Below are 27,492 nucleotides of genomic sequence, written 5' to 3' on the forward strand. Positions count from 1 at the left end.
TTTTAGTTAAGGTTGACAAGTTTATCTATCCGGCAGACTTTGTGATCTTGGATTCTTCAGAAAATGGAAATGACTCCATAATACTTGGTCGACCATTTTTGGCCACTGCTAGAGCCATTGTGGACATAGAACAAGGAGAGTTAACCCTCAGGATGCATGAGGAGAGCATCATCCTGAAAGTCTTCCCAGAATCAAAGAAGAACAAAGAAACAAGCAACATGAGTAATGATTGTCTTCCAAAGCAACCAACTGAAAAGGAAGTGGAACAGATAAACAAACAGGTGCAAGAAGAAAAGGGGATTCACAAGGAAGCAGGGTTGATCAGCAAAAAGGAAGGTATCACAACTCAAGTAACTGTCAAGAAAGGAAGACCAACAAGCAAGAAAAAGATGAAGAATAAGAAAAAGGCTCACAAGGGGTGGAAGCACAAGAAAATCCCAACAGAAGGCTTTGCCAAAGGTGACAAGGTACAACTTGTGTATCAACAATTGGGCACAAAGGATTACTACACTGTTAATCAAATACTTTCTCTTGAGCATGTGGAAATTGAACATCAAGACACACAGAAAAAACTGACAGTGAGAGGTGACAAGTTGAGACATCACCAACATCAACCACCTTAAAGGGAGGTCAATGTCAAGCTAATGACAATAAAAGAGCGCTTCATGGGAGGCAACCCATGATTTAAAATTCTCTGCCTTCTCTTTAATAAGTTATGATTTCCTGAGTATGATTCTGAACCTTCATATTTGATAAGTGCACATTTTATAGCATACGTCAGAGTTCTAAGTTTGGTGTCCCTTAAGGTACACTAAATTTTAGCTTTTCAAAAAAGAAAGGGAGCCATATTTTTAGAACATATGCTTAATTCATATGACCAAACACTAAGTTTGGTGTCTGCAAGTGCAATAAAATTCAGAATATCATTTACCATTTATGGAATCAAAAGCATACAAACAGGAACATACGACACAATTATTTTTTTTTAAAAAAAAAGAAAATGTCAATTGAGAAAAATGGTTGATAGTTGTTCGGCCATTCCCTTAATAAAAGAACAAGTTTGGTGTTCACCAACTTTCAACATCTTCAATTAAGGGACACAATTGACCATAAAAATATTTTTTCTTAATAATACACAAAACAAAACAATTTTTCCTCTTTAATACAAATTAATTGCCAACAACCTTATTAATGATCTAAGGCTAGCTGCTTTGATTCATGCAGGAGAAAAAGATTAAGACAAACTCAAGGAGGGGCCACGGCTAGGAAGAGCTATGTAAGGGAGGTTGACAAACCCCATTTGTAGGGTTTATCTTGTATTGATTTTAGGAGATTTTATCACCTTTTACCCACATTTATTCAATGAAATAGCATGGTTTTGTATATTCTCCTTTAATTGTGCTTAAGAGTGAAAACATGCTTTTAGGTCTTAAAATGAATAAATTTAATTCACCTTGATTCCATTAGATGCCTTGATATGTTTGCTAAGTGATTTCAGGTTTAGGAGGCAAAGATTGGATCAAGGGAATGAAAAAAGAAGCATGAAAAGTTGGAGAACTCATGAAGAAATGAAAGAACCGGAAAGCTGTCAAGCCGACCTCTTCGCACTTAAACGACCATAACTTGAGCTACAGAGGTCCAAATGATGCGGTTCCAGTTGGGTTGGAAAGCTAACATCCGGGGCTTCGCAACGATATAAAATTTGCCATAGTTGCTACACGTATGGTGGCGCGCACGCGCATAGTACGCGCACGCGCCGTTGCTGCCTCTGGTTCACTTAATGCAACATGTGGCCAACGATTTTAGAAGCCTTGTGGGCCCAATCCAACTCATTTCTGATGCTATTTAAGCCAAGGATTGAAGAGGAATCAACTTAACTTTTAACCATTAGTTTAGTTTAGTAGTTAGAGTTAGTTTCTAGAGAGAGAAGCTCTCACTTCTCTCTAGGATTAGGATTAGGATTAGTTCTTAGATCTAGGTTTTAATCTTTGCTTTCTTCTACTTCTATCCTCTTAATTCCTTGTTGTTACATTCATCTTCCTCTATTCTTTTGTTGTAATTTCCTTTATGTTGTTCTTATACTTTGTTGTAGATCCACTTTTGTTCCTTCCTTTCTCTTTCAATTCAATTCAAGGTAAATCATAATAATTGTGTTCCTTTTGATTTGTGTTGTTAATTCCTTTCAATAATTGTTGTTAGATTTTGTTCTTGTTGTTGATTTACTATGTTTTCCTTTTATGCCTTCCAAGTGTTTGATGAAATGCTTGGTTGCATTTTAGAGTAGAATTTTATACTCTTGGCTTGGAAAGGTAACTTAGGACCTCTTGAGTTACTAATGTCCAAGTGATTGATGATTGGGAGCCATTGACTCTAGTTCTCACTAATTGAATTAGTGGAGAGTTAGGACTTATGGACTAGGATTGATATAGCTCATTTGACTTTCCTTTACTACTAGTTAGAGGATGATTTAATGAGATTAATCCTTGCCAATTCTCATATTGTGGTTAGTGATTAGGATAGAGATCCTTGACCACCAACCCTTGCCAAGACCTTTTTAGCCATTAGTTTACTTTCTTGCCATTTATCTTTCATGTTTCTTATCAAAACCCCAAAAAATAACTCATAACCAATAGCAAGGCACTTCATTGTAATTCCTAGGGAGAACGACCCGAGGTTCAATACTTCGGTTTATAAATTTAGGGGTTTGTTACTTGTGACAAACAATCTTTTGTATGAAAGGATTATTGTTGGTTTAGAAACTATACTTTCAACGAGAATTCATTTGTGAAATTCTATACCATCAAAAATCCAATCGTCAAAATGGCGCCGTTGCCGGGGAATTGCAATGGTGTTATGTTATTGGTTATTGTATATATGTGAATAGTGTGAATATGTTTGCTTTTGTTAGCTCTTACTAGTTTTAGGATTTAATTTTCTTGCTTCTTATTTGATTTTGTTTTCATTTTCCTCTTGCTATCATGAATTCTCACCTTGGCTATGAGTTTGGTTATCAACATGTTCTAGGAAAGGAGGACTATAATGAAGATGTGTATCAAGAATGGGATAACCAAAGGTGGGAGGAGCCATATGCTTATGATCAATCTTCATGGCAACAACCTCCACCAATGCACTATGAAGAAGAGCCATTCTATGATGCATATCAATCCAATGGCTATGGTGAATCTCCTTGTGACTTTCAAGAACCACCACCATATGCCTATGAGTCATATCCTCAACATGAGCCTCAACCACACTCTCAAGCCTATTTTCACCAAACACCTCCATATGACCATGATTCATATCCACTACACCAACCACCTTTTGAACCATATGAGCCATCCATGGAACCACAATTCCAAGATTACTACTCCCAAGAACCACCTCAATACACACCACCACCTTACCAAGAAGAACCACCTTCCTATAATGAACCCTTTCTCCAAGACAATGAACCCTCTTATCCACTCCAATCTTCAATGGATGAAATCCTTAGCCTTATACTCCAAGGGCAAGGAGAAATGCAAAGGGAGACACTAGAATTTATGGCTACTTTGACCAAGGTAGTAAGCAATTTAGTCTCCCAATATTTGAGTACTCAAGGCACTCCCATGGTTACATGTGGAGAATCAATTGAAAAGCATAGCATGAAGGAGAGATTGGAAACTCCGGTGGAGAATGAGGAATGCTACTTTGTGTTAGAACAATTGGAGGAACCTATGGTCATTAAAGAAGAGGAAGAAGTGGTTGAAGACTTAGGAGATGCGGAACCCCCTTGGGAACTTAGAATTGAAGAAAACCCTTCCAAGAAGATTGAATTTGATGTTGAGGAGGAAAGTGCACAATCTCCAAAACAATTTTTGAATGAAGACTTGGAAGGAATGAAGCAAGAATTGAGTTTCCATGGTGATGAAGATCATGCATCCAATCTTCTTGGTGAAGAATCCTTTGAATTTGAAGAACCTTCTCCCAATGAATTTAAAAGTGATGTGGAGGTAGATTTCTCTCAACCTCCCATTTATGACTTGAGTGATGGAGAAGAGTTAGATGAAGTTGATGAACAAAGGATTGAGAATGAAGAAGTTTATGGAGAGGTGGAGATTGACAAGGAAGCAAACAAGGGAGTAGAGCTCGCAAGCACATTGGAGACACCTCTCCCCAAGCCACCACCATCCATTCTCGCATTCAAGTGGGTAAATTCCTTATACTTAAGCTTTGTTATTCCCCTTGAATATGGTTTGCTTGAGACGGATGGTCAACTTAGAAAAATTAGTGGCTTTAAGAGTAAAAAGGAGATGGTTAGTGGTTGGAAATATCATTCTAGATTCATTATGGTTGCATGTTCAAAGCTTAATTGTAAAGGTTGGTGTATAACTAGAATACATGGGCCTAGAAGGATGTTTGGTCACTTTGTTGAGAATTCACCTTGCTCACCACCCACATGGATTAATGATAATCAACTTGGAGATGGGTGTGAAGACAAAATATGGGATCCGGGAACACATGAGGATCAACATTGGGAGCCCATGGTTTGTGAAGAACTCCATCAAAGCTTGGAGATATTAATCTTGAATGATGGAACTTATTGGAAGTCCAAGCATTGGTGGAAGTTCCAAGATGAGTACAAGCACAAGCCACCTTGAGAGAAGCTCCCCATAAGTCCAACTTAAGGACAATAAATAAAAGTGCTAGGTGGGAGACACCCCACCATGGTAAAATTCTTTCATTTTCTCTTTTGTACATATTGGTAGAACTAGTTTAATTTCATGTTTTGATTAGTTTGTTGAGTTTACTTAGTATTTTATCATGTTAAATAAGGTTTTAGGGTGTTTTGGTAGTTGCTTGGAGGTTTAGAATGCTTGGATTGGTGCAAAAACATAGCAAAAATTTTTGAAAAACAGAGCACCATCCACGCGTACGCGCACTTCACGCGTACGCGCACATCATGCATTTTGGACCATCCACGCACGCGCGCCATGCGTGCGTACGCGTGGATTGAGAAGTTCCACATTCCATACATTTTCCAGAGAGTTATGCCTACGCCACGCCAACGTTGTGCCTTTGGCACAACCCCACTTGCGCGCATGCGCACATGACGCATACGCGCCACTCTCGAAATAAACCATCCGCGCGCGCGCGGCATGCGCGCGTACGCGTGGATTTCCTTCCTTCACCATATTTCTTTTCTTCCCCTCTTTCTATTTCTTTCCTCCTCCCTTCTTTTTCCCTCATCCTACCCCTCATCCAACACTTCCAAATACCATTGATAACCATTTATTTTAGTTAGTTAATTAGTTAGTTAGTTAGTTAGTTAGTTAATTGGTTTTAGTCTAGTTTTCATTTTATTTTCTCTCTTTTCATCATAAGTGTTGGATTATTGACTTTGTTTACTATGCATTGCTTCCCCTTTATTGCCTAAATGCTAATTTAGCATTAATGTTTTTAGATAATCTTTGTTGGATCCTATGATTGAGGTTATATTTTGCTACTTGGTCTTGAGTTTTTCATGCTTATCTTTTGAAAAATACCAAGTGATGAGAATTGCCTTCGAGCTTGTAACTCTTCTTGAATTACATGATTTGGCCACCATGTGATTTGAGCCTTATTTTGTGATTAGGCAACCTCTTGATGGATGATGTTGTGCATTTACCTTAATGCATTGTATTTTATGATTATATGCATCCATATGTGTTTGGCTTGAATGCTTTCATGCTTCTTTAATGCTTGTTTTACCTTACAAGTTTACTTAACGCATCTCAGGCATACTAGAATGAGTAAAGTGCATGCTTCTTTTGTGACATAACTTTTATGCTAATGTGTGTTCTAAACCGCGCAATTTAGAATTCACACACTTATTTGTCATTAATGTCACACTAATTCACTCACTCAATTCTAGTGATTTACCTCATTCCAACAATTATGCTTCCTTGCTTTTGTATTACCCTACCTTATGGTGTTATATTTTTGTTTTTCATGATGAATGCACCGCAAGCAATAACGGAAGCAAGACTAAGAACACGTAGCAATCCGGAGAGTCGTCGTACCCCCTTGCTCATCTTTGAGTGCACCGAGGACGGTGCAAACTTTTAAGTGTGGGGAGGTCGTCCGACCGTTCGACGATTTCGGGTGACAAGTTTCTAATCCCAACACTTTTGCATTTTATTCTAGGATTTTAGGATTTTTACTTGCATTCTCTTAATTTTTGTATATGTATACACAATAAGCTTAGTCAAAATAATGAAAATTTTCAAGATTTCTATCTATAGGGCACCTCAATTGATTTGAGTGAAAACTTTTCATAAAACTTGCTTGAATTATATATATTGTGGATCATGTTTTGAGCTAAGAACACAAGCTTGTGAGATTTGAGCCTAATGGTGTGGTTACATCTTATAACCACTTATTTTTTCTTCTTGTGTGCATTATTCTCTTTCTATGATTGTAATCTTTGATTTGTTTGATTCTTTATGTCCATTATTTTGTGTATTCATGCATTTATATGATTGAGGCCATCATTTCATTAGCTCACTTATCCAAATAGCCAACCCTTTTATATTCCTTTGTTAGCCAATTTGAGCCTACGATTAACCCACTTGTTCTTAATTTTAGCACATTACAAGCCTTAAAGCGAAAAACAATAAATGTCCTTATTTGGATCTTTGATTAGCTTAGGCTAGAGTGTGTGAGTATCATTCAAGTGTGGGAACCTTGGGACATTGGGTGAATAAAAGGGTAATTTTATATTGTTATTGAAAATATTGGGAATTGGGTACATACTCATGTATTGATCAAATGTAAAACCTTATGCATTGAGATTCTTATATATAGAAAAAAAATGAGAAAAACAAAAAGAAAAAGAAAAAAATAATATGGAAAAGAAAAAAAATTATATAGAAAAAGAAAGAAAAAGAGAAAAAAAAGAAAGGAATAAAAAGGGGACAAAATGCCCCAAATCAAAGTATAGCTCAATAAAATCAATGCATAAGTGCTGTGAAATGAAAAGAAAATGCATGAGTATGTGAAAAAGTGAAGAATGGGTAGTTAGGTTAGAACTTAATTGTATAGGATGTCATAGGTTAGGTGGGAAGTTTAAGCTTATCAAAGATTCAAATTTCAAACTCACTTAACCAAATATGCATCCTACCTTGGCCCTAGCCCCATTACAACCTAAAGAAAAGACCTCATGATACTTGTATGCATGCATGAAATATATGTCGATTGTTAGAAGAAAAACAAATCTTAGAAAGCATGATTAGGAGAGAATTGAGTGAATCAACCCTAAACACTTGAGCGAATAGAGTGCAAATACATCCGGTGAGGGTTTGATGCTCAATTACATGTTTCCACCAATGATCATCTCCTTTCATGCAAGTTTGTAAAAATATTTAATAGCTCAATTCAATTGTAGTTTGGCATGATTGTTAATACCTTTTGCCCTTGTGCTTATATATGCTTCTTGGGAATTAATTTATTTTGACCAAGCAATTGCATTCATGTAGATAGTTGCATATAGGTAGATTGCATTTAGTAATTTTCATTGAATAAATGTTGATCCCTTTGCTTTCTCTTGGCTTAAGCATGAGGACATGCTTGGTTTAAGTGTGGGGAGGTTGACAAACCCCATTTGTAGGGTTTATCTTGTATTGATTTTAGGAGATTTTATCACCTTTTACCCACATTTATTCAATGAAATAGCATGGTTTTGTATATTCTCCTTTAATTGTGCTTAAGAGTGAAAACATGCTTTTAGGTCTTAAAATGAATAAATTTAATTCACCTTGATTCCATTAGATGCCTTGATATGTTTGCTAAGTGATTTCAGGTTTAGGAGGCAAAGATTGGATCAAGGGAATGAAAAAAGAAGCATGAAAAGTTGGAGAACTCATGAAGAAATGAAAGAACCGGAAAGCTGTCAAGCCGACCTCTTCGCACTTAAACGACCATAACTTGAGCTACAGAGGTCCAAATGATGCGGTTCCAGTTGGGTTGGAAAGCTAACATCCGGGGCTTCGCAACGATATAAAATTTGCCATAGTTGCTACACGTATGGTGGCGCGCACGCGCATAGTACGCGCACGCGCCGTTGCTGCCTCTGGTTCACTTAATGCAACATGTGGCCAACGATTTTAGAAGCCTTGTGGGCCCAATCCAACTCATTTCTGATGCTATTTAAGCCAAGGATTGAAGAGGAATCAACTTAACTTTTAACCATTAGTTTAGTTTAGTAGTTAGAGTTAGTTTCTAGAGAGAGAAGCTCTCACTTCTCTCTAGGATTAGGATTAGGATTAGTTCTTAGATCTAGGTTTTAATCTTTGCTTTCTTCTACTTCTATCCTCTTAATTCCTTGTTGTTACATTCATCTTCCTCTATTCTTTTGTTGTAATTTCCTTTATGTTGTTCTTATACTTTGTTGTAGATCCACTTTTGTTCCTTCCTTTCTCTTTCAATTCAATTCAAGGTAAATCATAATAATTGTGTTCCTTTTGATTTGTGTTGTTAATTCCTTTCAATAATTGTTGTTAGATTTTGTTCTTGTTGTTGATTTACTATGTTTTCCTTTTATGCCTTCCAAGTGTTTGATGAAATGCTTGGTTGCATTTTAGAGTAGAATTTTATACTCTTGGCTTGGAAAGGTAACTTAGGACCTCTTGAGTTACTAATGTCCAAGTGATTGATGATTGGGAGCCATTGACTCTAGTTCTCACTAATTGAATTAGTGGAGAGTTAGGACTTATGGACTAGGATTGATATAGCTCATTTGACTTTCCTTTACTACTAGTTAGAGGATGATTTAATGAGATTAATCCTTGCCAATTCTCATATTGTGGTTAGTGATTAGGATAGAGATCCTTGACCACCAACCCTTGCCAAGACCTTTTTAGCCATTAGTTTACTTTCTTGCCATTTATCTTTCATGTTTCTTATCAAAACCCCAAAAAATAACTCATAACCAATAGCAAGGCACTTCATTGTAATTCCTAGGGAGAACGACCCGAGGTTCAATACTTCGGTTTATAAATTTAGGGGTTTGTTACTTGTGACAAACAATCTTTTGTATGAAAGGATTATTGTTGGTTTAGAAACTATACTTTCAACGAGAATTCATTTGTGAAATTCTATACCATCAAAAATCCATTCGTCAGAGGTCACATGTGCCTAGGAGAACGTGCTCATGGGGAACAAAATCTGCATGCATGCAACATTGGACACCGAAGTGCATGCAACCAATGGGAGGAGAATCCTCGTCAAGCTTCAACTATGCATGCAAACCGTCCATCTCATGCATTCTTTGAATGAGCAAACCAATCTCAACCCTTCGTGAACACTCACGGTCCCCTCCTCATTCATTCATTGTGGTTTTGTTGAAAGGCTTGGAAACATGGCCTATAAATAGCCGTGCACTTACTCGGCATACTCTATCCTTTATTCAAGCCATTTTCACATTAAAACCATATTCTCTTCTACTTCCCAAAACCAACTTAACTTCCCTTACCTCACACATCAAAAAAACCGAACCAAAATTCACCCCAAACACAACATATACTCCTTCCATTCTTACTTCCTCTTTCTTTTCACTTCAACCTTCAATGGCCTCCTCAAGCTCAAAAAGAAGGCCCGGAAAAGAACCTATGGTAGCCGAACCTATGGCAATCGAACCCCCATCATTTGATGCAAGAAGGTTTAGATCCCAATTCCATGAAGGGAGATATCATAGGTTCATGAAGGCAAAGAATGTTATCTATGAGAAAGGCTTTGATTTGAGGGAAGGAGAATACCCCATTATGAGGCAAATCACTAACGAAAGAAGATGGGAACTCTTGTGTTCTCCTCTGACTGACATCAGTGCAGTAATGATTAGGGAGTTCTATGCAAATGCTGCCAAAGAAAACAAAAATAGTGCTCCCTACACAAGCTATGTCAGAGGGGTTGAAGTGAGTTTTAGCCCTGCTGCTATCACAAGAGCTCTCAAGTTGAGAACCATCACCTATCCGGAGCTTAGCTATGAGGCTAGATTGCAACGGGAAAACAATCCTGATGAGATCCTGCAAGGAATATGCATGGAAAATACAGATTGGGAAAGAGATTCAAAGGGGGTTCCAAGTCACATAAGAAGAATCAATCTCACTCCTGTGGCTAAAGGATGGTTTGAGATAGTGAGGAGATCTATTCTTCCTACTGGAAATGCCTCTTGGGTCACAATCAAAAGAGCATTATTGACACATTGCATCTTGCATGGAGGTGAGATAAATGTTGCACAACTCATAGCCGACAGCATTCAGGAAATGGCCAATAGCACAAGCAAATCAAAAGGTCTTGGGCATCCAAGTACCATTCTCAGGCTATGTAACAGAGCCAATGTGATCTTTGAAGATGAAGATACAACAAAAGTGAAAGTAGGAAAATGGATTACCAAGAAGAGCATGGAGGGAATTAATGAAGAAGAAAATCAAGAAGGGGTGGTAGCTCCTAGACAAAGGAGAGCACAAAGAGAGGAAGGACGAAATCAGGCTTATGATGCCATAGATATGAGCCAATTGCAAAGATCAATTGAAGAGTTAACTCAGCAACTCATGCAGGCTCAACAAGGTCAGAATCAACTCACGCAGATCCAACAAGGCCAAAATCAAGAAGGCCAAGTGCAATATCTAGAGCCACAAGGCCAGAATCAAGAGGGCCAAGGGAAATATCTAGAGCCCCATCCTGAATTCATGGAGCAGTTCTTGAAAGAAAAAGAAGCACGAGAAGCTTGGCAGCATCAAATGGAGGAGAAACAAGAGAGATGGCAACAACAAATGATGACTCAGCAGCAAGAATTTCAAGCACAGATCCTTGAAGGGCAGAAAGAGCAATACAAAGAATTCAAGGAATCATATGATAAGCTGTATTTTAGTCAAGCTAAAGCATCGGAATATAGTCACAACCTGTATCAATGGAAGAATGTTCATTATACCATGGGAGAAGCTAGACACGTACAAAGAATGGAGTATGATGAAAACATGCAAGCAAGGTTGGAGTACTTGACCCACAATTTGCCAACACTCAATCCTGAGATCAAGCCATTTGAGCAATGCCCTGAATTCTTAGCCAAGCAACAAGCAAGATCTCGTCAATATGTTGAGTCCACCTCTAGAACTTTGGAAGAGTTTGGGCTCAAAGGATTATTAGATTCTGTTTGGGGTAGAAGATGTCCTGGAGAAGAAATCAAAGATTACTCCAAGACAGGAAAGAGAAAGAAGAAGAAGGGAGAATCGAGCAGCAGCCATGACCATTAGAAGGTGGCAAAGCTCTTTCATACTTCTTCTTCCATGTCTCTAATAAGGAGATGCATGTCTGAAACATGATATGCCTCCATCATTTATTTCTTTTACTTTATGCATTTTCTGTTCTTTGCTTTTCATTTTAGGTTAGTCAATAATTAGCTAGAAAAATGCCAAATCTGCATAATGCTTGTATCCACCACTTAGCTTTAAATATTGCTTAGTTTCCCATATGCCAAATAAAAGAGTTTGGTTTGAATTGAAAAGTAGAAAATCCAATGTTGCATGAGTATGAATGGAAGTTAGTGGTGGCACATGTGTATGATTAAATGCATAACTCATGAAATAAGTGCTGCATAATATCATTCTCATTCAATTGTGAGTTAGTTTGCTGTTACAAAGACTTTTATCAATAATGAAGCACCCTTGGTAACAAAAACAGAAAGAAAAAGAGAAAGAAAAAGCCAAAATGGCAAGAAAAACAAAGAATAAAGGTTGGACACCAATGGTTTGAACCTTAGGACAAATGCCTGTGGTGTTCTTGTACTGAGATCTGCTTGGATGAGTAAATTCTAAGGGGTATTTTGAAACCCGGTCACTTAGATCAACTGATTTGGGATGGCCAATTGAAAATCCACAATAAAGAGCAACTTAGATACAAAGCACTTAGTGATCCAAAGAGATGCTGGGCATCAATGATCCTAGGAAGAATTAGTGAGCTAAGTGTCTGTGGTGGAGAGATGTTGAGCAAAATAAAAGAAAATGAAGCCAAAGGCTAAGCTGCAACATTTAACACCAAACCTCTTAAAGAATAAAAAGCTTGTTAAAGCATTATAAGCCAAGAAGAGTTAGCAAGGGAGTGAGCATAAGGAGAGTCTTACAACAGCAAGTTAGCAAACCTTTGATGCAAGATATGTATTATGCAGTAGCAACAATAAGTGAGTATCATTGTCTGCATAAATGCCCCATAAATTGAAGTTCTGCTATCTGCATAATAAGGATTTATGTGCTTTTCTTATTCATATCATTTACTCTTAGTTTTGATGCTTGCTTGGGGACAAGCAAGGTTTAAGTTTGGTGTTGTGATGACAAGTCATCATATACCCATTTTTCAAAGCTAATTTCACTTGTTTTGTTAGCATTTATGCACTTTCTTGCATCCTAAGTAAGTGATTTGGAGTGAAAATGCACAACTTCTCTAAATCAAGCAACCACCATGAATTTAATGTTAATCATTGAGGTTTAAGCTAATTTTAATTGCATTTTAATTGATTTATAAGCCTCTTGAATTTAGTGATACTTTGAGTGGTTGTTTGGTTTATTTTAGGTGAAGAAAAGAAAAGAAAATGAAAAGCGTGGCCTAAGAAGCGTGACTCAAGAAAAGGAAAGCGTGGCCAAAAGGGAGAGAGGCGTGCCGCATCACAATGGAGGAAGCAACCCTGCCCTCCACAAGGGCAGAATGCCCTCTAGGAGGGCAGCATCAAGTAACCAAACCAAGACAAGGCAACCTTGCCCTGCCCACTCCAAGGGCAGAGCACAAAATGGTGCCTGGGAGCAAGGAGAAGCAAATTCTGCCCTGCCCTTGAGGAGAGCAGGATCGGGCTCCATAAGGAAAGAAATTCAAGAGAAAATAGCTCCCATGCAAGCCACAAAGGTCGAACCAAGAACCATGAGGAAGCCAAGCCTTGAGACCAAACAGCGTGCCAAGAAACCAAAAGAAAAACTAGCGTGTTTGCTTCCCACCAGATTCGAACACGGGCCATGAGATTGGGAACCTTGCCCTGCCCTTGGCGCGGGCAGGGCAGCATTTGAAGTTGGCGCATCAACAAGCACCAACGCGCGCACAAATTTCCTTCCTTGGCACGATCCTGGCGCACCAACACCATTCCTGCCCTGCCCTTGGCGCGGGCAGGGAGCATCCATGCGTCAACGTGCTTCGCGCGCACGCGCGCTCCTCAAATCTGGCATCATCCACGCACCAACGTGCAGCACGCGCACGCGCGCTTCTAAATTCTGGCAGCACCAAGCGCACGCACGCATCACGTTCTGGCGCAGCAGCTTTCCCGCCCTGCCCTTGGCGCGGGCAGGGCAGCCTCTGGCGCACCAAAGTTCCTCCTCATGCGCACCACGCAGCTTCTGGCGCACCAATTTCTTCATCATGCGCACCATGGCCGCACCAACTTCTTGTGCCTAGCATCAATTTTCTGCCCTGCCCTCCACAAGGGCAGGGCAGCCTCCTGGAAGTAGATCTTGGGCCAAAATTCAAATTAAAAATTAATTTGAAATCATTTCTTCACCAATCCAAAAGCCCATCCAAATCCCAAAATCCAAGAATAGAAAGTGTATAAATAGGACTTAGTTTGATGTAATTAGAAAACTTTTTAGCTATCTTTACTTTGAGCTTTTAAATTTTTGCTTTCATTTTAAGCTTTGAAATTTTGTCTGTGAACTTTCTTGAGAGAATTGACCGAGCACTAAGAGGATCAAGGAAGAATTGGCAGATCTTCTTCCTCATTTCCCTTGGGCAATTCTACTCTTCTCTTTTCTGAGTATTGAGTGTGTGAAATTGGGGAAATTCTGTCCCAATTCCCATTCAAGCTCTTTGCACTTTGTTTTCTGCATAATTGAATTTAAATTCTGCTCTTCAATTGCTTCTTCTCTAATTTTCTGTCAATTGCTTAGTAAAATTCAGATCTGGGAAGGAATTGGGTTTTAGGCTCTGCTACCTAAGCCCTTGGGATCCGGAGATCACCTTTGGTTCTTCTGTGAACCTTTGCACTCTAATTTCCTTGCTGTTTAAATTTCTGTTTGCATCCAATTCAATTTCTGCTACCTTCATTTTTGCAATTTACTTTCCCTTTGTTTAGATCTTGCAATCCCATTCCTTAATTCCCTTTTATATTCAAGCCATTTATCTTTCTTGCCATTTAAGTTACTGCAATTTAAGTTTCCTGCACTTTTACTTTCAGTCATTTACTTTCTTGCTCTTTAAGTTTCTGCACTTTTACCTTTCTATTTCTTATTTTACTGCACTTCTCCCTTCCCCCTTTACATTTACTGTCATTTAATTTCTGTTAAACACAAATCACTCAACCAAACTTGATTCGCTTGACTAAATCACCCACTAAACTAAAATTGCTCAATCCTTCAATCCCTGTGGGATCGACCTCACTCATGTGAGTTATTATTATTTGATGCGACCCGGTACACTTGCCGGTGAGTTTTGTGTTGGATCGTTTTCCACACATCAGAGTTATCATAGAAGGAGACATCCCCATTGAAGAGGATAAGCCCATCACTAAGAAGAGAAAGGAGCAAACAAGAGAGCCCACTAATGGATCCCAAGAGACGCATGAGGAAGCTCATCACCAAGAAATCCTGGAGATGCCTCAAGGGATGCACTTTCCTCCCAACAACTATTGGGAACAACTCAACACTTCTCTAGAATATTTGAGTTACAATATGGATCAATTAAGGGTGGAACATCAAGAGCACTCCATCATTCTCCATGAAATTAGAGAAGATCAAAGAGCAATGAGGGAGGAGCAACAAAGGAAAGGAAGAGACATAGAAGAGCTCAAGGACATCATTGGTTCTTCAAGAAGAAAGCGCCACCATCACGATGGTGGACTCATTCCTTGTTCTTATTTCTCTATTGTTTTTTTTCGGTTTTTATGCTATATGATTGTTTATGTTTTGTGTCTTTACTTCATGATCATTAGTATGTAGTAACTATGTCTTAAGGCTATGAATAATTTCATGAATCCTTCACCTCTCTTAAATGAAAAATGTTCCTAATTCAAAAGAACAAGAAGTACATGAGTTTCGAATTTATCCTGGAAATTAGTTTAATTATATTGATGTGGTGACAATACTTTTTGTTTTCTGAATGAATGCTTGAATAGTGCATATTTTTGATCTTGTTGTTTATGAATGTTAAAATTGTTGGCTCTTGAAAGAATAATGAACAAAGAGAAATGTTATTGATAATTTGAAAAATCATAAATTTGATTCTTGAAGCAAGAAAAAGCAGTGAATGGCAAAAGCTTGCGAGAAAAAAAAATACAGAAAGAAAAAGAAAAAGCAAGCAGAGAAAGCCAATAGCCCTTAAAACCAAAAGGCAAGGGTGAAAAGGATCCAAGGCTTTGAGCATTAATGGATAGGAGGGACCAAGGAAATAAAATCCAGGCCTAAGCGGCTAAATCAAGATGTCCCTAACCATGTGCTTGTGGCATGCAGGTCCAAGTGAAAAGCTTGAGACTGAGTGGTTAAAGTCGTGATCCAAAGCAAAAAGAGTGTGCTTAAGAACTCTGGACACCTCTAATTGGGGACTCTAGCAAAGCTAAGTCACAACCTGAAAAGGTTCATCCAGTCATGTGTCTGTGGCATTTATGTATCCGGTGGTAATACTGGAAAACAAAATGCTTAGGGCCACGGCCAAGACTCATAAAAGTAGCTGTGTTCAAGAATCAACATACTTAACTAGGAGAATCAATAATACTATCTGAAAATCTAAGTTCCTATAGATGCCAATCATTCTAAACTTTAAAAGATAAAGTGAGATGCCAAAACTGTTCAGAAGCAAAAAGCTACAAGTCCCGCTCATCTAGTTAGAACTAATATTCATTGATATTTTGAGCTTTATTGTGTATTCTCTTCTTTTTATCCTATTTAATTTTCAGTTGCTTGGAGACAAGCAACAATTTAAGTTTGGTGTTGTGATGAGCGGATAATTTATACGCTTTTTGGCATTGTTTTTAGGTAATTTTTAGTAGGATCTAGCTACTTTTAGGGATGTTTTCATTAGTTTTTATGCTAAATTCACATTTCTGGACTTTACTATGAGTTTGTGTATTTTTCTGTGATTTCAGGTATTTTCTGGCTGGAATTGAGGGACCTGAGCAAAACTCTGATAAAAGGCTGACAAAGTACTGCTGATGCTGTTGGATTCTGACCTCCCTGCACTCGAAATGCATTTTCTGGAGCTACAGAACTCCAAATGGCGCTTGTAAAAGCGGTAGAAAGTAGACATCTAGAGCTTTTCAGCAATATATAATAGTCCATACTTTATTTGAGATTAGATGACATAAACTGGCGCTCAACGCCAGTTCCATGCTGTAATCTGGAGTCAAACGCCAGAAACACGTCACGAACCAGAGTTGAACGCCAAAAACACATTACAACTTGGCGTTTAACTCCAAAAGAAGCCTCTGCACGTGTAAAGCCCAAGCTCAGCCCAAGCACACACCAAGTGGGCCCCGGAAGTAGATTTCTGCATCAATTACTTGCTTCTGTAAACCCTAGTAGCTAGTCTAGTATAAATAGGACATTTTACTATTGTATTAGAAGTCTCTTTTTTGACAATATAGTCTCTTGACCATTCGGTCTTTTGATCATTCATGGGGGCTGGCCTTTCGGCTATGCCTGGACCATCACTTATGTATTTTCAACGGTGGAGTTTCTACACACCATAGATTAAGGGTGTGGAGCTCTGCTGTACCTCAAGTTTTAATACAATTACTACTATTTTCTATTCAATTCAATTTATTCCTGTTCTAAGATATTCGTTGCACTTCAACATGATGAATGTAATGATCCGTGACACTCATTACCAATCTCACTTATGAACGCGTGACTAACAACCACTTCTGTTCTACCTTAGACCGAATGCATATCTCTTGGATTCCTTAATCAGAATCTTCGTGGTATAAGCTAGAATTGATGGCGGCATTTATGAGAATCCGGAAAGTCTAAACCTTGTCTGTGGTATTCTGAGTAGGATTCAGGGATTGAATGACTGTGAGGAGCTTCAAACTCACGATTGTTGGGCGTGATGACAAACGCAAAAGAATCAATAGATTCTATTCCGACATGATCGAGAACCGATGGATGATTAGCCGTGCTGTGATAGAGCATTCGGACCATTTTCACTGAGAGGATGGGATGTAGCCATTGACAACGGTGATGCCTTACATACAGCTTGCCATAGAAAGGAGTAAAAAGGATTGGATGAAGGCAGTAGGAAAGCAGAGATTTAGAAGGAACACAGCATCTCCATACACCTATCTGAAATTCCCATCAATGAACTACATAAGTATCTCTATCTTTATTTTCTGTTTATTTATTATTACTATTCGAAAACTCTATAACCATTTATTATCTGCCTAACTGAGATTTACAAGATGACTATAGCTTTCTTCATACCAACAATCTTCGTGGGATCGACCCTTACTCACGTAAGGTTTATTACTTGGACGACCCAGTGCACTTGCTGGTTAGTTGTGCGAAGTTGTGAAGAAAGTGCTGAACCAACAACTATTGGGAACAACTATTAGGATGCACTTTCCTCCCAACAACTATTGGGAACAACTCAACACTTCTCTAGAAGGATTGAGTCATGACATGAACCAATTAAGGGTGGAACACCAAGAGCACTCCATCATTCTCAATGAGATTAGAGAAGATCAAAGAGCTATGAGGGAGGAGCAAAAAAGGCAAGGAAGAGACATAGAGGAGCTCAAGAACACCATTGGTCCTTCAAGAAGAAGGCGCCACCCTCTCTAAGGTGGACTCATTCCTTAACTTTCTTGTTCTTATCTCTCTGTTTTTTGAATTTATGCTTTATGTTTGTCTAAGTTTTGAGTCTTTACTACATGATCATTAGTATTTAGTAACTATGTCTTAAGGCTATGAATAATTCTATGAATCCTTCACCTTTCTTAAATGAAAAATGTTTTTAATTCAAAAGAACAAGAAGTACATGAGTTTCGAATTCATCCTTGAAATTAGTTTAATTATATTGATGTGGTGACAATACTTTTTGTTCTCTGAATGAATGCTTGAACAGTACATATTTTTTATCTTGTTGTTTATGAATGTTAAAATTGTTGGCTCTTGAAAGAATGATGAACAAGAGAAATGTTATTGATGATCTGAAAAATCATAAAATTGATTCTTAAAGCAAGAAAAAGCAGTGAAGAACAAAGCTTGCGAAAAAAATGGCGAAAAAAATAAAAGAAAAAGAAAAAGCAAGCAGAAAAAGCCAATAGCCCTTAAAACCAAAAGGCAAGGGTAAAAAGGATCCAAGGCTTTGAGCATCAATGGATAGGAGGGCCCAAGGAAATAAATCCAGGCCTAAGCGGCTAAATCAAGCTGTCCCTAACCATGTGCTTGTGGCATGCAGGTCCAAGTGAAAAGCTTGAGACTGAGTGGTTAAAGTCGTGATCCAAAGCAAAAAGAGTGTGCTTAAGAGCTCTGGACACCTCTAACTGGGAACTTTAGCAAAGCTGAGTCACAATCTGAAAAGGTTCACCCAGTCATGTGTCTGTGACATTTATGTATCCGGTGGTAATACTAGAAAACAAAGTGCTTAGGGCCACGGCCAAGACTCATAAAAGTAGTTGTGTTCAAGAATCAACATACTTAACTAGGAGAATCAATAACACTATCTGAACTCTGAGTTCCTATCGATGCCAATCATTCTAAACATCAAAGGATAAAGTGAGATGCCAAAACTGTTCAGAAGCAAAAAGCTACTAGTCCCTCTCATCTAAATAGAAATAAGCTTCATTGATATTTTGGGATTTATAGTATATTCTCTTCTTTTTATCCTATTTGATTTTCAGTTGCTTGGGGACAAGCAACAATTTAAGTTTAGTGTTGTGATGAGCGGATAATTTATACGCTTTTTGGCATTGTTTTTTGGTAGTTTTTAGTAGGATCTAGCTACTTTTAGGGATGTTTTTATTAGTTTTGATGCAAAATTCACAATTCTGGCCTTTACTATGAGTTTGTGTGTTTTTCAGTGATTTCAGGTATTTTCTGGCTGAAATTGAGGGACCTGAGCAAAAATCTGATTCAGGCTGACAAAGGACTACTGATGCTGTTAGATTCTGACCTCCCTGCACTCGAAATGGATTTTTCTGGAGCTACAGAACTCCAAATGGCACGCTCTCAAATATGTTGAAAATAGACATCTGGAGCTTTCCAGCAATATATAATAGTCCATACTTTATTCGAGCTTAGATGACGCAAACTGGCATTCAACGTCAGCTCCATGCTGCATTTTGGAGTAAAATGCCAGAAACACGTCACAAACCAGAGTTAAATCCAAAAATATGTTACAACTCAGTGTTTAACTCCAAGAGAAGCCTCTGCACGTGTAAAGCTCAAGTTCAGTCTAAGCACACACCAAAGTGGGCCCCGGAAGTGGATTTCTGCACTAAGACTTATTTCTGTAAACCCTAGTAACTAGTTTAGTATAAATAGAACTTTCTACTATTGTAGTATTGTTTTTGGATGGATCTTTAATCAGTGTATGCGATTTTAGACCTTCATGGGGGCTGGCCATTCGGCCATGCCTGGACCATCACTTATGTATTTTCAACGGTGGAGTTTCTACACACCATAGATTAAGGTGTGGAGCTCTGCTGTTCCTCGAGTATTAATGCAATTACTATTATTCTTCTATTCAATTCAGCTTATTCTTATTCTAAGATATTCGCTGCACTTCAATATGATGAATGTGATGATCTGTGACACTCATCATCATTCTCACCTATGAACGCGTACCTGACAACCACTTCCATTCTCCCTAGATCAAGCGCGTATCTCTTAGCCTCCATTCCGAAAGATCGGAGTCTTCGTGGTATAAGCTAGAATTATTGGCGGCCATTCCTAAGATCCGGAAAGTCTAAACCTTGTCTGTGGTATTCCGAGTAGGATCAGGAAGGGGATGACTGTGACGAGCTTAAAACTCGGAGTGTTGGGCGTAGTGACAGACGCAAAAGAATCACTGAATTTTATTCCGACATGATCGAGAACTAACAGATGATTAGCCGTGCTGTGACAGAGCATTTGGACCATTTTCACTGAGAGGACGGGAGGTAGGCATTGACAACGGTGAAACCCAACATACAGCTTGCCATAGAAAGGAGTAAGAATGATTGGATGAAAGCATAGATTCAGACGGAACAAAGCATCTCCATACACTTATCTGAAATTCCCACCAATGATTTTCATAAGTATCTCTATCTTTATTTTATGCTTTATTTATCTTTATATTCGAAAACCATCATAACCATTATTACCCGCCTGACTGAGATTTACAAGATGACCATAACTTGCTTCATACCAATAATCTCCGTGGGATCGACCCTTACTCCGTAAGGTATTACTTGGACGACCCAGTGCACTTGCTGGTTAGTTGTGCGAAGTTGTGACAAAGTGTAATTCACATTTGAGAATTCCATGTCTTTGACGTCATTATTGATGATCACAATTTCGTGCACCATACATCACAAAATTATTAAACAAATGTTAAATAAAGATCAAGTTAATAATTTTATAATTAATTATTTTAATAATAATAATATTATTATTATTGTTGTTGTTGTTATAACCGGGTGTGTGAGTGTGTGGATTGATTGCTTAATTATGTCTTAGAGTGAAAAAAAGTAATAAAAATAAAAAACAAATAAACACACACACACAACAAACCAAGAGAAATTATATTAAGAAAAGGACAATGCTTTTGAAAGCAACCTGTCTTGTTAGGCCAAAAATACTTGCCACGCCTATCTTTAATATTTATTCCGGTACATATATAATATAAGATTTTTTTAATGTTATTTTCGATATATACAAGTACATACTAGTTGTACCAATTTCGGATTATTCAAATGGGAAAAGAAGTTTGTTGTCTTAATTTTTTTTAATTATTTGAATTTTGATAATAAAATAAAATGTATTAAAATAGATAATAATTACAATTTTTGTAATCAAATTATCAATCATTAATCTTCATGTAACCACTATTGAAAGTGTTCTAGGGAGATTGTTGCCACTATGGGTGTTTTATATGCCTCGATTTATGGAGATGGTAGTGCGTGCTCCCAATTTCTAGTGGAGGGAATATGTTCTAGTTATCTATTTGTTGCTTGTGCTATCGGTGGCTAGAAGTGGTTAGTAGTTGACCAACGGATGAAGAGGTGAAATTAAATTTTATAATTTTAAAAAATAAAAATATTAAAAATACGATTTACCTAACTTAATTTCTTCTCCCCTTGTCCAGGGCCTCTTTCTCCTTAAATTGCTGAAATGAGGCTGAGTTGCCTCATTAATTAGGATATATATGTTAGCCTTGGACTCAATTTAGATTCAATTCAATTGGTTTATGTTTTTTATTCGTTTGCCTTAACTCTAAACCAAAATTTTTGAAATTAATGTCTATTTTCAATTGGGATTTGCTACACATACAAGTAAAAAGGCCGTACAAGTTTTACAAGTTATCAGCCCAAACTTCATTAACACGCGCATTAACTCATTTTGAATGGAGCGTAACTACACGCGCCCCACTCAAACGGTTCCTCTTCGTCTTCTTCTTCTTCTTCTTCTTCTCTTCTTCTTCTTCTTCGTCTTCGTCTTCTTCTTCTTCCTCTTCTTCTTCCTCTTCTTCTTCTTCTTCTTCTTCTTCTTCTTCTTCTTCTTCTTCGTTTTTTTTTCGATTTTCATGGTTTCTGAAATTCTTCTTCTTCTTGCTGCACGTTCTTCTTCCTCTTACTCTTCTTCTTCTCCTTTTCTTTCGTTTCTGCACGTTCTTCTTCCTCGTTTTCCTCTTCTTCTTCTTATTCTTCATTTACGTCTTTTCTCTCTGTTTTCTCGTTTTTTTTTTTTCGATTTTTCATGGTAAAATCGTTTTTGAAGAAGAAGAAGCAACAGAAGATGAGGAGGAGAAAGAGAAAGAGTTCTGAATTATGCATAAGATGAACTTCAACGAATTTTGGGTGTATTTTCTTAAATCCTTTGGGTGTATTTTCTGTAACCCTTTGGGTGTATTTGAGTGATATCTGACTGATATCTATGGGTGTATCTGACTCATATCTATGGGTGTATCTTACTGATATCTATGGGTGTATTTTTCATTCCAGAAAAAATGGCAAGCATTACAGAAATACACCCAAACGATTACATAAAATACACCCAAGAGATTACAGAAATACACCCAAACGATTACATAAAATACACCCAAGAGATTACAGAAATACACTCAAACGGTTACAGGAATTCACCCAAACGATTATAAAAATACACCCAAAAGATTACAGAAAATACACCCAAAGGATTTAAAGAAATACACCCAAAATCATGCATAATTCAGAACTCTTTCTCTTTCTCCTCCTCATCTTCTGCTACTTCTTCTTCTTCAAAAACGATTTCAGAGCTTGATGTCAAAAAACAATAGAAATCGAGAATAACGAAGAAAGAAAACAGAGAGAAAAGCACGTAAATGAAGAAGGAGAAAGAGAAGGTAAGAAACAAAAGAAAAGAAGAAGAAGAAGAGGAAGAGGAAGAAGAATGTGCAGCAAGAAGAAGAAGGTGCAATGAAAATGTGCCGTAACAGTATGTGGAGGAACTAACGTCAACGACGAAGAACAAATCAGTGAGAAAGGAGGAGAAAAGAACGATCGAAAAAGAAGGAGAAGAAGAAGGGATGTAGTGCATCGTACGTGGAGCAGCGCGTAATTTGATTTTATTGTTTAATGAACTTGTAAAGCATACAAGCCCTAATGGCTTGTATGCAGAGCTTTTCCCTTTTCAATTTTAAATATTTTTTAAATATTTCTGCAGTTTTTATTTTCTTATATACAATATTGAACATACTTAAGTTGACACTGTCGGCTAAATTATCGGTACAGATTTTACGCATTTTCTTTGCAGAAAATTATATATTCTCACTCGAAAAAATCTGCTGAATCCAAATCTCACCTCTAAATTTTCAAATTAATATTTTTAAGTTTTTCAACCTATTCAGAACAATTAAATCACTACAAAAAAAGGCCTGTCGGCACACTTTTTTCTTGCACGCTTTTAAAGCATGCCCAAAAGTGGTCTATCGCCACTTTTTTGCGAGGGTGACCACTGATTTGTGATTTGACCATGCTTTTTTTGCCAAGCGTGGCCATAGAAGAAAATCGACATGCTTTTACGAGGGTGTCCACTTATTTGAAATTTGGCCACGCTTTCTTATTGCCATGCATGAAAAGCGTGCCCATAGAGAGAAATCGACATGCTTTTACGAGGAGGCCACTGATTTGATATTTGGCTACGCTTTTTTTGTCACGCTTGAAAAGCGTGGCCATAGAGAGAAACCCGCACGATTGAAAAGCGTGGCCATAGACAGAAACCCGCACGATTGAAAAGCGTGGCCATCCTGTGTTTAATCTGGCACCGTACAAAAACGTGCCAATAGAGTTCCCTCCCCTATGATCATAGTTTTTCATTTTTTTTTGAGAAACCACTCCCAAACTACGCCGTTTTGACTCCAATTTCCTCTCCTCCCAAAATTTCCCAATCCCCCTCCCCCAAATTCTGCATTCATTCATAATAAAATTCTTAACAAAAAAAGAAAACCATCGAGTCCTAACCCTCGTTCTTGTCATGCGTGACCCTTCCATGGAGCCTTCTTCCTAACCCCATTTCCCAACCCATCAATGGAGCCTAACCCTCTCTCTTAGCCACGCACTTTCCTCCCATCACGCACGACGCGACCCTGACCAGCAACTGTCACCACACACTAGCCTCAGAGACACCTCGGCCCTCAGCGGAACTCCTCGGTTGATGATGGGCGAGTGACGACTGATCCTCAGAGATACCAACTTCTTGGTGACTACTGACGCTTTTCTGCTCGGTCTGGTCATCTTCTTCATCTCTGTTAGCTTCGCCACTTCTTCTCTGCTCTCTTTTTCGATCGTCCTCTTCTTCTCTTCTCAGGTAAATAATTAATTATTATAATGAATTGATATTTTGATTAGAGAATAAGGATTTTGATAATTAGAACTTCTAAGTAAGGGTAAAAGTGTTGATTTTGATTATTAGAACTTCTGATTAGGGATGTTATTTTTTATTATGAGAGCTTTTGAATATTAAGGCGGTTGATTATTGTTTTGTGTAGTATTTTTTCTGACCTTCACTATAGTCCTCATGTTATTCATGTAGTTGAATTAGTTTCTACTGTAAAAATATTTTTAGTTGCTCGCTATTTGATGTTAAAGTCTTCTATCCAAAAAACATATCTGAAGTTAAGGTATTCATGTTCTAGTGTTCTAATAGATCCTGTAAATTTCAATACAATGATTATGGCACTTCAGTAAATTTGGTAAATAATTTCTCCCTCAAGTATGGTAGCAAAAGAGCATTTGTATTCATGTTGCATAACTTTATTAGTTCACATGGTATTTGGAATTATTAATAGTGTTTTGTTGTTTAGCATAAAATTTTGCTTTGTTTAGGGTTTATGATTCCAGTTCATCTCTAGCTTCATAGTTTTTGCTAAATGATCTTCAAGACGTTACTTCATGACTTGCATTTAATTATTGCAGGTGGTTCACTATTTCTATTTGATCGAATGGTTTTGAGATACTTCAGAAAGGATGGGCATAATTGGAGAAAGAAAAAACATGGAAAAACCGTGAAAGAAGCTCATGAAAAATTGAATGTAAGCTTTAAAGTTTCTTGACTTTGGAGTTTGTGTATAATCAAGTCTTTATATCCTCAAATAATTATATGATGCAGGGGTTGTGGAATTTTTCAATCAAATTTAGGTGGGAAGCGTTGACGTGTTGCATTGCTACTATGCCATGGTGAAAAAAATGAAAAATTTTAGAGACGAAGCTATTGGATGCTTGAATCGTGAGTATTATTAAAATTGCTATCATATTTCACCTTTATTTATTTATTTATTTATTTATTTATTTATTTGAATGGCTTTTCCTTGAAAGATTCAGAAAATCCTAACCTCCATCACGTCGTCATCTATCTCACCGTCGCCACCCTTTGCGCTCAAGATCGCAACCAGGTTTGTCGCTGTGTTAGCCAGCTTGCCATTCCTCTTGCTGTTTTGCTTGTCGTGCTGCTCGCCTCTCTCTCTCACGGTTCTGCTCGCCATGCTGCTGGAAGGTTAGTGCTCAGTTGTGCTCCATCTTCAATTTTTTAAAATGCTCCATTTAGAAATCAATCAAAAAAATTGGATGATTATTGGATGTTTTCTGCTGTTAACTTTTTATTGAATTGATAAGTGATTAACTCTTGCTGTGCTGCTGGTTTAATTGGTAAAATAGATGATTATTGGATGATTATTGAATGTTTTCTGCTGTTTTATTGATTAGTGATTAGCTCTTGCTGTGCTGCTGTTTTAATTTGTAATCAAGAAAATTGGATGATTATTGGATGATTATTGAATGTTTTTTGCTATTTTATTGAATTGATTAGTGGTTAGCTCTTGTTTTTTATTGGATGATTTCTGCTGTTTTAATTCATGTACAATATTAGAAAATAGCAAAATAGCTATCATTTATTCTTTTTTATACTATTTTATACTATTTTAATATATTTTTTTAATTTACCTTTCATAAATCACTTGTCACAGTAAATCATATATAATGTAGGGACTTATAAGTTTAATTCTATTGATTAACTGTCATCTTTATTTTTGTTACAGCTTCTAATGATATTTCATTAACAAGTTCAGGTCAATGCGTCTCTCATGTGGTTTCTAGCCAAGATAATTCAAGCGAAAGCAAATTGAGGTATCTCCTTGACAGCTCGGAATACGTGCTTACTTTTGGGTGTAAGTTCGTCTTTTCTGGTTTGATTTTTAGGAGAATGTTAGTTACTTGAAGGAATTATGTCACCATTGTTGCTTGTAAATAAACTGAGAGAACCAAAGTAGCTAACAAAGTTTGACTTAGCAGTAAGAGGAGGGTAACTTATTGCTATAGCCTATAATCTCCTAATTAGTCCTAATTAAGTTCTTGTAATGAATTAACAAAGTTTTTTATATACTCTACTGTACAATTCAAGGTAGGAAACTAGTTTCTGATCATTGCTTCCATTTGGTGACAGGTCCTGACGGAAGGATCTTCTTGCCAGAAGGTCTCTTGGACCGATCCGAGATCCCATCATACTTGACTGGAGAAGTTCCCAGAGAGTATGTGGATTCTACTCTAGCTAGTCCCCTTTGAATCACAAACATTGTGAAACTTTGACTTGTTTTGCTTAATTTTTCTTTGATATTTGTTGATGCAGCTATGGTTATGATCCTTTTGGTCTCAACAAGAAGCCAGAGGACTTTTAATACATTTATTATTTGAATTATACTAGTCGATCCCTTTTTTCAGATGCTAAATTACTCTCTAGAATGCTTGGCAAGTAAATTCACTTTATTGAATGGGAATGATCATCTTTCTCTGTTTTCTCCTTGTTTAAGTGAATGCTCATTAGCTTAGGAGCTTGTGTTGGAAAATTTACTCGTAATTAATGAGATTGAGCTTATATTTATGCAGTATAATTGAATGGTTTTGTAGGATTCTGGCTGTAGTTGAAAACCTTGCAGCTAATTGTAATGAGACTGAGCTTGTATTTAAAAAATTGGCTTATTTTCTTAATTTTTCTTTTTTGTTTCCTTGGACATAAGTTGGTTTATTAGTCAAGGCAATCAAGTTTATGTATCTAGCTTAATTGTATATGTTCACTTTTAGTTGCTAGAATTCCTTAGTTATTTTTTCATATTTCAGGCTTTGGCATCCTACCTCATTAAACTTTATGCAGAATGTAGTTAATGGAAACCAGAGTCTTGTAATAGCTGTTATCGAAGGATGCTAGGTGAATTTTTTCAGTTGATAGTTTATTTAATGCTTTATTGTCATAATGTGTTCTTCCTTGTTCCTTCCTCCAGCTACTTGGAACTTCTCACAAATGCCTTGGACCATGAAAATTGGTCACTGGTTCAATTCCTCATGTCATCTTCTTACAGTGGATATGGCACCTTCAGCTTGCAACAAGTAAACAACTAAACTATTCCTAGTTTTACCATTCTTGTGACTGTTGCTCTAGAATATTACATTACAATTTGCAATTCAGTGTAGTACCACTAACGTTTAGCTCAAGGAATTATCTTTTGTAGGTAAAAAAGTTCACAAATGTTCTAGAAAAAATTATGTATGACCTAAGGAAAGGAAGTTTAAGAGGGCTAGAGGAAGGAGGAACAGCAAAGGAAATAGAATTTAAGTTGTATTATTTCTGTATTTTTTTTCAGTATTTAGTTTTGGAATTCGAACTCGAGATTTATTTTGCATTTAAGTATTAGTTTTTTAATGTATAAAACAATTATCACAAAAATTATATGTCACTAATTATTGTTTGATTTATCTTGTACTAAAAATTGTATATTATATTTGTA

At 37.3% G+C, this 27,492-nt stretch overlaps 1 protein-coding gene across 1 annotated transcript; it reads left to right on the forward strand.

Annotated features, from left to right (window-relative positions):
- Window positions 1–218: 218 nt before the first annotated feature.
- Window positions 219–27,492, forward strand: LOC130949805 (uncharacterized). The gene is made up of 7 exons (XM_057878431.1): window positions 219–336; window positions 24,635–24,750; window positions 25,034–25,211; window positions 25,753–25,881; window positions 26,157–26,241; window positions 26,989–27,094; window positions 27,217–27,492. Exons 1-7 carry the CDS (start codon window positions 219–221, stop codon window positions 27,397–27,399), a joined length of 915 nt encoding a protein of 304 aa, XP_057734414.1. The 3' UTR covers window positions 27,400–27,492.

This window comes from Arachis stenosperma, chromosome 9 (assembly GCF_014773155.1).
Source record: "Arachis stenosperma cultivar V10309 chromosome 9, arast.V10309.gnm1.PFL2, whole genome shotgun sequence".
NCBI lineage: Eukaryota > Viridiplantae > Streptophyta > Magnoliopsida > Fabales > Fabaceae > Arachis > Arachis stenosperma.

Excerpts from the sequence above, each read along its gene's own strand:
- LOC130949805 (XM_057878431.1), top strand. The coding sequence starts at position 219 with ATGAGTAATGATTGTCTTCCAAAGCAACCAACTGAAAAGGAAGTGGAA. Across the intron at positions 337-24,634 it reads GTTGATCAGCAAAAAGGAAG|GTGGTTCACTATTTCTATTT; the intron begins GTATCACAACTC and ends TAATTATTGCAG. Across the intron at positions 25,212-25,752 it reads GCTCGCCATGCTGCTGGAAG|CTTCTAATGATATTTCATTA; the intron begins GTTAGTGCTCAG and ends TTTTTGTTACAG.